This window comes from Peromyscus maniculatus, chromosome 20 (assembly GCF_049852395.1).
Source record: "Peromyscus maniculatus bairdii isolate BWxNUB_F1_BW_parent chromosome 20, HU_Pman_BW_mat_3.1, whole genome shotgun sequence".
NCBI lineage: Eukaryota > Metazoa > Chordata > Mammalia > Rodentia > Cricetidae > Peromyscus > Peromyscus maniculatus.
Window position 1 is genome coordinate 69948203 of NC_134871.1, and position 13900 is coordinate 69962102.

Genomic DNA, 13900 nt, shown 5'->3' on the forward strand with positions numbered 1-13900 from the left:
AGCCACCACATTTATGCTATTAACCCTGTGCTATGTAAATCGCCTTAGACCGCCTGAGTAATTAACATATTAGGCAAGCTGTTTGCTACTAAGTCACAACTAAGATTAAATGAAACATTTTACCATAATGATAATGAATTGCATTTTTATTTCTCAAAATGTGTAAGTTTTATGATTTTGGCTTTGCTTTTTGGTGTTGCTAGGAATTGCAAATGGGGCCTATGTGGGGCAAATGCTCTCTGTGCTGCATCACCAACCCCTAGGATATAGGGTATAACTGTGGGGATGATGGTGCTCCAACAGATGCTCTTGTCCTTCTCAGTCCCTCAATTTCCTTCAGAAGGAATGACTATTCAATATTTGACTTACTGTGTTTATGGAAGATGTTCTATGTGCATAGAGTTAACCAGTCTGTTCTCCACTGTTGTTGAATGTTTTTTGGGATTTTAGGTTGCCTTGGTTTACCCCAACAATGATCCTGTAATGTTTATGGTGGCTTTTTATGGATGTCTCCTGGCAGAGGTGATTCCAGTACCCATAGAAGTACCACTGACCAGAAAGGTAATATCGCTGTGTTAATGTCTTTTGCTGTGATACGGTAGGCACTGGACTGACTCAGTGACACTAGAAGCAATGTGATTGCTGGGCCGTGGTGACACATGCCTTTAGTCCCAGCACTCGGGAGGCAGAGGCAGGCAGATCTCTGTGAGTTCGAGGCCAGCCTGGTCTACATAGCGAGATCCAGGACAACCAGGGCTACACAGATAGATACTGTCTCAGAAAAGAAAAGAAAGGAAAAAGAAGAAGCAACATGATCATATTTTTAAATACTCTACTTTCCAAAAACATGAAAGTTTTCAAAAATTATGTAAATAAGAGTGTCAAGCACATTTCATCTATGAAAGAATTGTTACAACATTACCATTTTAAAAACCATAGGAGGCATGTATTGAGTGTACAGTGGTTGCCATTCATAGAGTGCCGTTCCTTCAGACTCATTCTATCACGGAAATTCCTTTAACCATTTCACACATCCCAGAAGGGCTGAGTGGAAAGGTGATGGCGCAGTGGTGGAGGTGACTGATCCGGAATGGAGAATTTTGTTCGGACCATGTCAGCCCTTATAGTAAAAATGGCAGTGCAGATTTCCACTTAGGTTGGTTTCTCCCTGTTTATTACTGAGAACTGATGTTAGAAACTAATATGGTGGAGAATGTTGATTTATAAGAAAGCACATTTTTTAAGTAATCAACAACTTGGTAGCATTGCTAAAGTTTTAGTTGATGAATAGAGTCTGTCGTTTTGTTACTCAGGAAGTCTGAAGTTGAGAGTACTTGTATAGTTTCCTAACGCTGCTTCAAAGGTGGTGTGTGAACACTTCAGACTTTGCCTTTGGTTGCTTTTGCTGCTATTTAAAGTTAAATCTTTTTCCTTTAAAGTAGAAGAATAAAGGAAGATAAGATTTGGTGTAATTGTCTGGAAATAGGGCCTTTGATATCCATCTGCGTTATTCCTGTTGTTCCGGCCTGGGTAGCTGTCCCTCTTAGATCCGAGGGCAGGGCTGGGAAAAGAAAAGTGTTAGAATTGGTCCCTTTGCCTGAGAGCCGGAGCGGGGCGCAGTGGCTTGGGTGTGCAGTGTCAGTTAGAGCAGGTCTGCTCGTACTCAGGAGACCACCACAGAGAGTATGTGCAGCCGTGTTGTCTCGGGCTGCCTGGCTCCATGGCACAGTGGCTGGAGCGTCCCCGAGTGCTGTTGCTAAGCATGGTGTGTTCTTGCTCACTCACGCTCACACCCTCACTGTGCTCACTCACGCTCACACCCTCCCTGTGCTCACTCACGCTCACACCCTCACTGTGCTCACTCATGATTTTCCTCCACAGGATGCCGGAGGTCAACAGATTGGCTTCTTGCTAGGGAGCTGCGGGATTGCCTTGGCTCTCACCAGTGAAATCTGTCTGAAGGGCCTGCCAAAAACTCAGAACGGAGAGATTGTGCAGTTTAAAGGTGAGTAAGTAATGCGCATACCCAAGTTACCAAGGGGAAGTCAAGCCCAAGTGCTGTAGTTTTCTTTGTCTTTTTTTCTGCTTTTGTCAAGACAGGGTTTCTCTGTGAAACCCAATCTGTCCTCGAACCCATGGACATCCACCTGCCTCTGCCTCCTGAGAGGAACAGCTAAGGGCTTCCTGTGTGGTTTTCTGTTTGTTTGTTTTTAGTTCTTAGTCATTAGAAATAGGTACAGTAATTATCCTGTTTTTCAGATAGGAAATTGAGAAACAGAATCCTCAAATCCCAGCTAACAAATGGCCAAGCAGTGGATTGAACCCAGTCTGTCTGATTCTGTAGCCACACTCGTACCCTTTGGGCTACTGGCCGGAAAGGCTGCTACTGCAGTGTGTATGTTAAAGCCGGGCCACCAGGACCCAAGGCTTCGCAGGCTTCTATTGAGAAACTGGTCTCCCCATTGTTGAGGCACGCCAAGGCCTGCATTTATCATGTGTAACAAGTGCTCTCTTGAAAGAAGCTATAATTGGTGATTTTCACTAAAACCTAATAAAAATGAAGTATGTTATTGATGATGAAATGATCTTAATATGCTCTAGACATTTAAGATGACTAGTTCAGTGTGAAGTCTTTCAGTCGTGGCTTAGGCAACTCAATTTTCACTCTGGGTTTGATTTAGGTTGGCCTCGGCTCAAGTGGGTTGTAACAGATTCCAAGTACCTTTCAAAGCCTCCCAAAGACTGGCAGCCCCACATCGCCCCCGCTGGTACAGAGCCAGCGTACATTGAGGTAAGTCTGGAGGCTATGTGTGTTTCCTGACTTTTCTTTAGCTTCAGATGCATGTTAATGAATGCTAAGAGATATATTTCCATTTTGTAGCCTTGTAAACGCCTTGTAGGGGACCTTCTATTGCCATTAACTTTTGAGGCAGAGTCAGAGTTTATTAAAAGAGATTTTACTAAAGACTTGAAGCATGAGAGTTAAGAGGAAAAGAGGTACCCAGGAAGAAAGTGAGGACACAGCCAGGGGCGTGGTCGTGGTCTGTGCCCTGTGCTGGCCGCTGTCATCCTAACCGCTCAGTCAGAAGGGAGCTGCAGGAGTCTCGGGATAAGCACAGGTGTGGGAGGTGGCCGCTGACAGAGGCAGAGCAGCGGAGAGATGAGGAGAGCAGTGAGTCCAGCAGACAGAAAGGAAGTCCTAAAACACAGATGTCTGCGGGCTTGAAGGTTTGGGCCGGGCCGGGCCGACGGCAGCTCCTACAGCACCACTGCAGCCCTCAGGGATGAGGACTTCGAAGTCACTTCTTCTCTCCTGTAAATGCCCAGGGAGAGCTCAGCTTTTTTGTTAAATTTATTTTTTTTATTTTCCTCTTTCTTATATTTTTTTTTTAGTGATTTACTTTTATTATAAAATTAGAGTTGTCAGTTCTGTACAGTGTTTTTGATTCATAGTCATCATCTCCCCTGTCTTCCCAGATGTACCCACTTCCCTACCCACCCAAATTTGTGTCTTTTTTTTTTTTTTTTTAACTCAAAAAGTACATTCATGTACTCGTGGATGTGTGGCCTTCCACTGGAATGTGGCAACCTGTGGGGAGTTGGGGGCACACCTTTAAACAGACCGACGGTCCCTTTCTCCGCGCCATCAATGGCCAATGGCTCCTGAGCCGGCCTGGGACTTGATGCCTACCTTGCCTCTCCATGCTGGGATTTGTCTGGCTGGAGCTGGAGCAGGTCTTGCTCACACTGTAAGTTCACGTGGGCAGCTGCCCTGTGTGTCCAGGAAACTGTTTCCACATTTCACCCCCAGCTCTGATTCCTACCGTCCACCCACCTGCCTCCTCTTCGGCATGACCCTGAGTCTTGGGAGGAGGTGCCCGTTAGGCTGAGTCTTCTGCGCCTCCCATTCTCTGCACCTTGACTAGTTTGTGTGAGTCCCCTGCGCTGTGATGAGAAGCTGTGAGTGTGACAAGTTACTAGATTTCAACCTGTAAACCTGCCCGTGGGCGCAGGGAGTTGGCTTAGTAGGTAAAGGTGCTTGCCACCAAGCCCAAGGGACCTGAGTTCTAGTCCCCAAACTTGCGAGGTAGGAGAGAACTGATTTCCACAAGTTGTCCTCTCCCCCCAATTGTGTATCGTGACGTAGGTGCCCCCCCAATGATTAAATAATCTGTATTTTAAAAAACTGCTCTATGGACAAGGGGACGGGACTACAGACTTGGTAACTGTCCGAAGGTCACATGACTGAAGTCCTGTGACTGATGCTGTACCCTTCACCTCTGTGGCCTCTTAAGACTTGTTCACCAGCTGCTTGCTAAATTAATTAGTAAGCACATCCATTAAACCTTTTAAAAGGCTTGGGGCATGGTACATACTGAAATCTTTTGTAATAACAAGTATGAGTAAAATTTGAAATAGCTTTGGCCACGAAAGTAGAAGGTGGAGAAACTGTTGACTGCAAAGAGGAGAGAGAGCGGAGTGTGTCTGAAAGATAGTCACCGTTCACTGGTGAGGCTTCTCTTGCCTCCCTCCCCCCCGGACACTGGAGCTGCTGGCCGAGGTTGGCCCTTTACCATGCAGCCCTCCGTGGCACCCTGGCCGCATGTGGCACGGCCGTGCCTGCACTGCGTGGCCTTGCCACTCAGAATCCACTCGCGCGAGAGCCCTGTGTTCCACAGATTCCCCTACTGCATTGGAAACTATTAAAGGGTTGTCAGTAGGAGGGCAATAAGAATGACTTTGTTATATAAAAAAGTTTCATCTGGGGCCGGCCGGCCGGATGGCTCGGCAGGTAAGATCTTACCACTTGAGCCTGACAAGTTTGACCACAAAATTCACATAAAATTGGGAGGAGAGAACCAACTCCACAGGGCTGTCCCCCAACCTTACACGTGTGCTGTGGCACCTATGTGTGCTCCCCCACACCGTACAAACAAACAGTAGCGTTAAAATGCAGATTTATGTAGACTGGCTGGGTTGTGAAGGAAGCAGTAGGTTTTTTCCTCTAAATTTTATGTGTATGAATGTTTCACCAGTGTCTGTAAGTGGACCATGTGCATGCAGTTCCTACAGAGTCCAGAAGAGGGCATTAGATCCCCTGGAACTGAAGTTCTAGACAGTTGTGAACTGCTATGTGGGTGCTGGGCACTGAACTGGGTCCTCTGTAAGAGCAACCAGTGCTCTAACTGATGAGCCATCTCTCCAGCCCTGACCTGCTTAAACAAAAGCTTCTGAGCTGGAGAGATGGCTCAGTGGTTAAGAACACTAGCTGCTCTTCCGGAGGAAGAGTTCAAGTCTTAATTCACGTGGTGGCTCACAACTGTCTGTAACTCCAGTTCTAGGTGATCTGGGACCCTCACACAGACATACATGCAGGCAAAACACCAGTGCACATAAAATAAAAATAAATCTTCTTTTGAAAAGTTACTGGAGTGAGTCAGAGCTCGTGGAGATGGGAAAGAGGAGTGGATGGGGTTGGAAGACAATAGGGGAGTTGATTACGCCAGATTTAGGTGCTGATCCTGAAGAGAGAGAAGGCAGGAAACACTTGGATTCCTGATCTGGGCACCTGGATGAATGGCAGAATCCTTCAGTTGAATAGAAAGTACAGGAAGAGTCAGGCAGTGTGTGGCGCACGCCTTTAATCCCAGCACTCAGGAAGTAGAGGAAAGCAAATCTCTGTGAGTTCCAGGGCAGCCTGGTCTACCTAGTGAGTTCTGGGATAGCCAGGGCTTCCTAGGGAGACCCTGTCTCAGAAAGAAAGGAAGAAAATACAGAGAGAGTTCTCCTGGGTGGAGATGGGGGATGGGATGGAGCATTGGTGGCGTGCTTCCCAGTGACAGGAGGCACTCCAGCAGGGTGCTGGGGTCCAGGTTTCTGAAGGAGAGGCGGGGTGGACACAGAGCCAGGAGTCAAGCCAAGATAAAACACCTGATGGCATGAGGGAAGGAAGGAGGGGAGAGTCTCACGAGTGCCAGCATCAAAGGCATAGTCAGAGATGATTGTGGGTACGATAGCTCATGAGAGTCTGAGGCAGGAGTATTGCCACAAGTTGCAGGCAAGCCTGGGCTACATTGTGAGACACCTTGTCTGAGAAAGGGAGAAAAACCAACTCCGAGATGGTCAGAGCGATGAGAGGGAGAGACCAGGAGACACGGGAGCTGAGGAAGTTAGATGGGCAGCGGTCTGTTGGGAAGTCGTACAAGACACCTCTGTTATGTGACGTCCGAAAGGCTGCAGCCTGCATGGAACAGGGATGACAAAAGCAGGGACGCCGTCTACAGGAGTGAAGAGGGAGGGCCCTGCTGCCAGCTGAGGTCCCATGTCTTCTTGGTTTGGTATTCCAGTGGGACGAGGGGATCAAACCAGTGTCTTACACAGCTCGGCGAGCACTCTGCCGCTGAGCAGCCCCCGAGAAACAGCTGTATTGGGCATCATGCTTCTGTTCACACAGCTCAATCACTTGGCCTTAGTGGTTTTGGTGACTACGTCATATTGATGAGCAACTAAACTTTGAAGTCACTTTGCGCATGCTCCAGCCAGGCTTCATTGTCCCCCAGTCTTGGCTGTTTAGTTAGAGTTTGGGAGCCAAGTGCAAAGGCTTAAATGTTCCTATTCAACATGTAAAATTAAGCCCATTGTCTTGGTTTATGTGGGTTTCGGTTCATCTCTGAGTTTTGTCGTGTATGATAACCCATCTTACTGTGCTTCTTACAGTTTGTTTTTGTTTCTCTCTCTAGTATAAAACAAGCAAGGAGGGGAGTGTGATGGGGGTGACAGTGTCCCGGCTCGCGATGCTGTCTCACTGCCAAGCTCTGTCCCAGGCCTGCAATTATTCCGAAGGTCAGACCTCATCCCGTGACTGCCCTCATTGTTAGCTCCAGATTCGTGTGCCTGTGAGCGCCCACTTGGTGACTGGACTCCATTTAATGACCAAATTCAGGTGGAAATGTTCCAGAACATTCTTGGCTTGCTTTTGCCTTCTTTAGAAAAAAAAAAAATCTGTAATTTAAATAAACTTCTGGACAAACCAGATCTATAAAGTCTCATTTCTGGAGTGCAGAAATAGAAAACCTCAATTAACCATGTGTTTTGTACTGTGGGGCTTAGATGTCGCCCATCTTCCCATGTGGAGCTTCCAACTAAGTATTGGTCCAAAGGTGCAAATTAAACAGAAAACCTTCTGAGCTAGATGATGTGGTCTACAGCTGTAGTCCCGACATACGGACACAGGCAGGAACAGTGTCAGTTTGAAGCCAGCCTGGGATACATAGTGAGTTCTAGGCCACCCTGAGCTATGGTATGAGATGAGACCCCGTCTCAAAAAGAAAAAAGAGTGTAAACCTTTTGGGATATAAATATATATTGCATAATTACAGTCAAAGCAGGCTGGCCTCCACCTCAAGCTCCTTTGTGCCAAAATCATGGGCCCGGGCTGCCAGATCTGGCTTCAGCATGTACTTCCAGATGTTCTTGGTAACATTCATTTTTCAGTGTTTTATTTCCCTTTGCAGAGTGAAGGGTGACTGTGTGCATTTCAGAGCAACATTTTTATCTGATTTTAAATATGTGCATATGCATGTGTGAGAAGAATCATACTGCCCCAGACAGGGTCCAGTTCCAGTACGATCATTCAAAGGGTCTGCCCTGGAGCACTGAGACTCAAGCTCCTGAGTGTTAGAAATATGGAGAAATTTATCATAGAGTGAAAACATTTCGATGCCGCCTTGTGTGTGCCTGTTTTATTTTGTTGTTAATCTATCTGTAGATATATCTAGAAGTGGGCGTCTGTATACATGGGTTTAATATATAGAACAATATTTCATGTTTTTCAAAGAAGTATAATTTTTACATATATTTGTGAAAATTCCAGTTTCTAAGACCAATACATGTTCCTTATTTCACTAGGGAAAAACTCCTTAATGATGCCCCTAAATGCTAAAGAGTTTCTACCTTAGTGTCGCTGTAATGGCCACATCACCCTGTCACCCTCCTCCAGCCAGTTTGTAGGGGTCTCAGCAACCAGAGACGCTGATCTCCTAGTTGTTTTTCAAAGGGGGCATGAATGTGATTGTCATTCACTGCTCAGCATGACCGCCTCTTGTTTCCCTCCATCTTCTCTTTCTAGGAGAGGCCGTAGTCAATGTTTTAGACTTCAAGAAGGATGCTGGGCTGTGGCATGGCATGTTTGCGGTAAGCTGTGGGGTGCGGCCTTTAAATTAAGATGTGCCTGAGGCCGAGGCTCTGTGACAAGTGCATCTCTTGGGGTTGCAGCTGAAGCTCCTAAATGTCAGTGACATTTTCTAGAGGACACATAAGCATGGGGACCTGAGCTTAGATCCCCGGGATCCATGGAAAACAGGTGCGGTAGTACACATCTGCAATTCCAGTGTGAGGTGATTGGAGGCAGAAGATACAGTAGTGCACATCTGCAATTCCAGTGTGAGGTGATTGGAGGCAGAAGATACAGTAGTGCACATCTGCAATTCCAGTGTGAGGAGATTGGAGGCAGAGAATACAGTAGTGCACATCTGCAATTCCAGCATGAGGTGATTGGAGGCAGAGGATACAGTAGTGCACATCTGCAATTCCAGTGTGAGGTGATTGGAGACAGAGGCAAGAGAATCCCCTAAAGCTTATCCCAGGTCGTCGTCTGATGTAGTAGCGGTGAACAGCAGGAGACCCTGCCTTGGGCTGGAGAGGTGGCTCAGTGGTTGAGAGCACTGGGTGCTCTTGCAGAGGACCTGGGTTCAGTTTCTTGTACCTACATCAGGTAGATTACAACCACCTGTAATTCCAGAGAAGGAGAAGAGGGGGTAAAATAATTGAAATGAAATAGAAGAGACGCTGCCGGATGCAAGGACCAAAGCCCAAGGCTGTCTGTCACCTGACCCTTCACACACACACATGGCACACGAGTCCACAGCCATGCATGGACACTCGTGGACACACATCACGTGTACACACAGTGAAAAAAAAAGACAAAACTACATGCTTCGAGCACAGAAGAGAGGAACGGAGAGGGGGGGTGGGGGTGGGAGGGTGCTTCCTGTAATAGGAGGAGGGAGCACGCTGTGGGTGTCAGAAGGATGGCGTCTTTCTCATCCCATCATCCGGGAGTGTCCACGAGGAAGTGACAGCCAAGGTGGACTTTGGAAATAGCTAAGATGACCTAGGTAGAGATTTTGGGTGGGTAGAATTGGAAGGGTATATTTCTTTGGGAAAACTACTGTGTAAGATGCCATTTAGGTGGACAGAAAAGTATGGGACCATGAAGTTGAAAAGGGCTTGAATCTCTTTACTCTTTTTTGTTTTTAATTAGAAGTTAACAGAACAAATAAAGACTGTGTGAGAAGGGGTCTTCTATAATCCGGTGCAGACAGAACACTGTTTTCCTGAAACCGAGTCTGTGCCAGCAGACCTTGAGGCCTTGAGGGCAGGGATGGTAACTTGTATATAAGGGCATGTAAATGGTGACAGCATGGTTGATCTCAGGCTTAGTTGGGGATGGCGCCTGAGCAGAAGAATCGCCATGAGTTCAAGGCTAGCCTGGAATACTTGAATTCCAAGCCAGGTAGAACTATCTCACACACACACACACACACACACACACACACACACACACACACACACACACCATCCATTGCAAACACAGGCTTGATTACTCTGCTGCACTGTGTCTCTGGGGAGCTCACATCCTTGATGTGGATGGGCAGGAGGACAGCGACCTGCCTGACCCCAGTTCTCTCAGCTTTCCTGTACAAACACGTGACCTGTTAGGAACTGGGGAGCTGGTCTTGTGCATTGTAGTGCTGCTCCATTGTCAATCCTCCCCTCAGCCTGTGGTGTGTGGTAAGCAGGACTGCCATAGCGCACCGGGGCTTGGGGACAGTTGGGGAGTGTCTGCTAACTCTCTGAAAGCAGCAACTTCGTGACCCAGCAGGGCTTCTCTTCTATGTCTACCCTAAAAAAACAGGTGTGCACATGCCGGTGGATGTGAATCCACATGCCTCGCTTCCACACTGTTAAGACATGTGCAGCCGTACAGAGGGAGCTGGTAGCCCCCGATTCTGAGGTGCATAGACTTATCTGTGAAACAGTAGAAGTGGAAAGCAGCAAGTGGTTAATACATGTATCCTGTGGTGGCCTGCATTTAATACTTTGTGTTTCTAAAGTCACATGTGTATGCACATGCGTGGACAAAGGACTGGAGGGATAGGTATCATCACTGTGATGCCCTGGGAGAGAGAGGAGAGAACCAGGGTTAGAGCAGCTCTTGGAGGTGCTTTAGCACTATTGCTGGTGTCTCAAGTCTTTTTTGAAAGGGTGGACTTGAATAATACCTCTATAACATTGTTAGCAGAATGTCAGTACAACAGAAGGTGCTAAATACACGTTTTGTATTGACCGCTTCGTATGTTTCTTTGCTTTTCAGAATGTAATGAATAAGATGCATACAATCAGTGTGCCCTACTCTGTTATGAAGACCTGTCCTCTCTCTTGGGTCCAGAGAGTCCATGCCCACAAAGGTAATCACACACGTACACATGCTAATTGAGACTGGTGGAAGTATGCCCCTGTAGAGAATCAGGTCTTTGCCTTGGTGGCTTTCCAAATGTTGGGGTTGTTACTGTAGCTGAGCTGTTTGCCTTATCTCCCTGCGTTCTTTCTTACAAATTGAATCCTCTGGAATCTGAGCCATAGTTAGCTCTATTGAATGCTGTGTTGTCGGGGTTTCCTTGACTGCGCAGTGGCTGAATATGACGCTTGCTTACCCAGAGGTTCACACAGTCTTTTTTAAACTTTAAAAATTTTTCTCCAAGTGAGAACTCTTACTAAATAAATAAAAATGTTCTTACTGTAACATATTGAATCTGGGCCCACACTTAGCGTCTGTGTGTCGTAACTCTTCCCTTTGATCTGTAGCCAAGGTGGCTCTCGTGAAGTGTCGGGACTTACACTGGGCCATGATGGCCCATCGGGACCAGAGGGACGTGAGCCTGAGCTCTCTGCGGATGCTGATTGTCACCGATGGCGCCAATCCCTGTGAGTGCTGGGGTAGAAGTCCCAGAACATCTGGCAGGCAGCGTGTCTGCTCCTTTTCCACAAGCTTTTCTGTTTTCAGCATTTGTGTTGAGATGTCAGTTACAAGCGACGGCACTTGTCCGTTTCAAGGGTCTGATTCAGTGGTGCGGGGTGTTTGTGGCTGTGCGGTTACCACCATGACTGAAGTTTCAAATAACTTCTGTTAACCTAAGAGAAACCACACACTTACTGTTTGTCACTGTTTATCCTCTCCAGTGTTCCACAGCCACAGACAGTCATGAATTTCCTTCCTCTAAAGAAAAAAAAAAAAGATTTAAGAAATGGATGTGTGTGTGTGTGTGTGTGTGTGTGTGTGTGTGTGTGTGTGTGTGTGTGTGTGTGTGTATGCACGCGCGCACGCATATGCCCCATGTGTTCGGGTTCCTTCAGAGCCCAGGAGAGGGTGTCCCCCCCTCTGGTTGTGACACTGTGGCCGGCAGCAGGACTTGGGTCCTGAGGAAGAGCAGCAGGCGCTCCTTGCCCTGCCCTCACCGTCTCCAGCCCCCACCCTGCCCGTAGTCCACCTGCTCCGCACGCTCGCTGTGAAGCAGCCTGTGTGTAGCGAGAGGCTTCTCTCAGTGGCATGTTTCGCATTTGTCAGAGTCCTTTACATTGGCATGTAGAGCACCATAGACACAGCACGTTTGTCTATCCATTCATCTCTTGATGGACTTAGCAGCTCTTTGAAACCGGGCCTTGCTCATTTGAATCCTCCGTGGGAGGCTCTTAGGTGAAGGGAGAGGTTTGGACTTGACTTGATATGTACATGAACTTGGTGTAAATTCTTCCATGCGGCAAATAAAGGGAATTGGCAAGAAACTTGTAGAGACCTTAGTGTGCTGTCTGCTTTTCTGGATAAGCACAGAGGTGCTGGTCCTCCACTGGGTACTTGGGGGAGCATGGAGGCTGAACTCTTTCTCCTAAGTGAACTTACTCATCATCCTGCCTTCAAGCACATGGAGAACGAGGCAGGAAGAGTCAGAGAACATCGCCGAGAGCGGATGGGCCGCCTGGCTGCATGTTAGCTGCAGCGTTTTCTCTGAGCTTGCCCTGCCCCCTTCGTGGGTGTGGCCTTTCCAGACTGACTCTAAGTACTGTCAGGGACCTGTCATGTGTTGGATGAACGTGTCTCAAGCCCCCCACAGGCACAGTAAACCGTTTGCACGCGATGAGTGATGTACAGTGTGAGTTCTGACGGACAGCTGTGCCACACACACCCGTTCGTTCGCGTGTCTCACACACCCGTTAGTCTCCTGCAGCAAGGGAAATGGTGGTTTCAGCTATTAAACTGATCTGTTCCCACGCCTTAGGGTCTGTGTCATCCTGTGATGCTTTCCTGAGTCTGTTCCAAAGCCACGGACTGAGACCTGAGGCCATCTGCCCATGCGCCACATCTGCCGAGGCCATGACTGTAGCCATCCGCAGGTACCGTTCGCGAGGTCGGGGGCTCCTGGTGCCTGGCGCAGCCTGGATGAGATGTGTGCTTTTTTTCCAGATGATGAGAAAGGAGTTAAATGATTTTCTGCTTCATAAACCTAAAAGCTGGGGCTGGAGAGACGGCTCAGCAGTTTAAGAGCAGCACTGTCCACTGTTCCAGGGACCCGGGTTCAAGTCCCAGCACCCACACGGCAGACCACACCTGTCTGTGACTCCAGTTCCAGGGGATCTGACCCCCTCACACAGACACACATGCAGGAAAAACACCAGTGCACATAAAAAGAAATAAATTATTTAAAAAATACCTAAAAGTAAAATTTACCTAGTAACATCATTTCAGACATCTCATTATTTTTTTCTTCTTGCCAGAAGTATACCTAGAAGCTGAAATTTTATTTTAATTATTCTATGTCATATTTGTGAGTTATTTTTCTGTGTTGTTTACTCTTCAGAATCCCTTGAAGAGTAAGTAGAAGTAGTCTGTTCTTGTTCTGATTGTACCTCAGACGTGGGAAATATGCCTTTGTAGTAGACATACTCCACACCAGCATAGTCTTTTCTCCTTAAAGAAAAGTGTGTGTGTGTGTGTGTGTGTGTGTTTGTAGAGACCTGGCTCAATGGTTTATTGTTGCTTTGTTCACATTTTAGGCCTGGAGTTCCAGGAGCTCCCTTACCAGGAAGAGCCATTCTCTCAATGAATGGATTGAGCTATGGGGTCATACGGGTCAATACTGAAGATAAAAATTCAGCACTGACAGTCCAGGATGTGGGACATGTGATGCCTGGGGGTGAGTTGTGAGGGGCGTCATTGGGTTTCCTAAGACTTGTCACCAGAAGTCGTGAGTGGCGCTGCACTGGGAAGGCGGGTAGCTGTGGTGCAATGCCTGCCTGGCACGCCCAGAGCCCTGGGAGAACTAGAGGAGAGACACATAAACGAGAGGCCAAATCTGGAAGTCCCAGTTCGCTGCCCAGTCACACCCTCCCCTCCTTGAGCCTCCCCAGCGGGGGAGTGGGTCGTTATGCTGGCCCTGCACTGGTGCTGTGTGAGTTACCCGGGGGAGTGGGTCGTTGTGCTGGCCCTGCACTGCTGCTGTGTGAGTTACCAATCTCAAACGTGCCTGATTACGCTCTTCCCGTGGAAAGCAATGCCAGTCATTTGCCAGCCCAGGAAGGCAGAGCGTGCCGCCCTGGTGGGTGCTACAGCAGCCCTTCGGAAGGCCGGCGCCCACTTCATCACAAGGCCGCTGCATTCCCTCCTCGGTGCACCAGTGACTCAGGGCTGTAGGTCCCAGGTCGACTTGGCAGGTTCCGGGTTCTCTGTGGCACTTCTTAACACTCCTTCAGTGAGTGTGCAACTCCTGGGCTCGAAAACAAAGTT

The 13900-nt window shown here is 47.8% G+C and overlaps 1 protein-coding gene across 3 annotated transcripts in view; it reads left to right on the forward strand.

Annotated features, from left to right (window-relative positions):
* The window catches only part of Dip2b (disco interacting protein 2 homolog B), a 199100-nt gene that overhangs the window by 134683 nt on the left and 50517 nt on the right, over positions 1 to 13900 (forward strand). For all 3 annotated transcript variants that reach the window (XM_076556826.1, XM_076556825.1, XM_076556827.1), the window contains 9 exons: positions 451 to 561; positions 1882 to 2005; positions 2682 to 2791; positions 6741 to 6843; positions 8129 to 8193; positions 10436 to 10529; positions 10927 to 11046; positions 12396 to 12510; positions 13171 to 13310. In XM_076556826.1, the coding sequence (XP_076412941.1) occupies positions 451 to 561; positions 1882 to 2005; positions 2682 to 2791; positions 6741 to 6843; positions 8129 to 8193; positions 10436 to 10529; positions 10927 to 11046; positions 12396 to 12510; positions 13171 to 13310 (982 nt within the window). The remainder of the gene's footprint in view (positions 1 to 450; positions 562 to 1881; positions 2006 to 2681; positions 2792 to 6740; positions 6844 to 8128; positions 8194 to 10435; positions 10530 to 10926; positions 11047 to 12395; positions 12511 to 13170; positions 13311 to 13900) is intronic.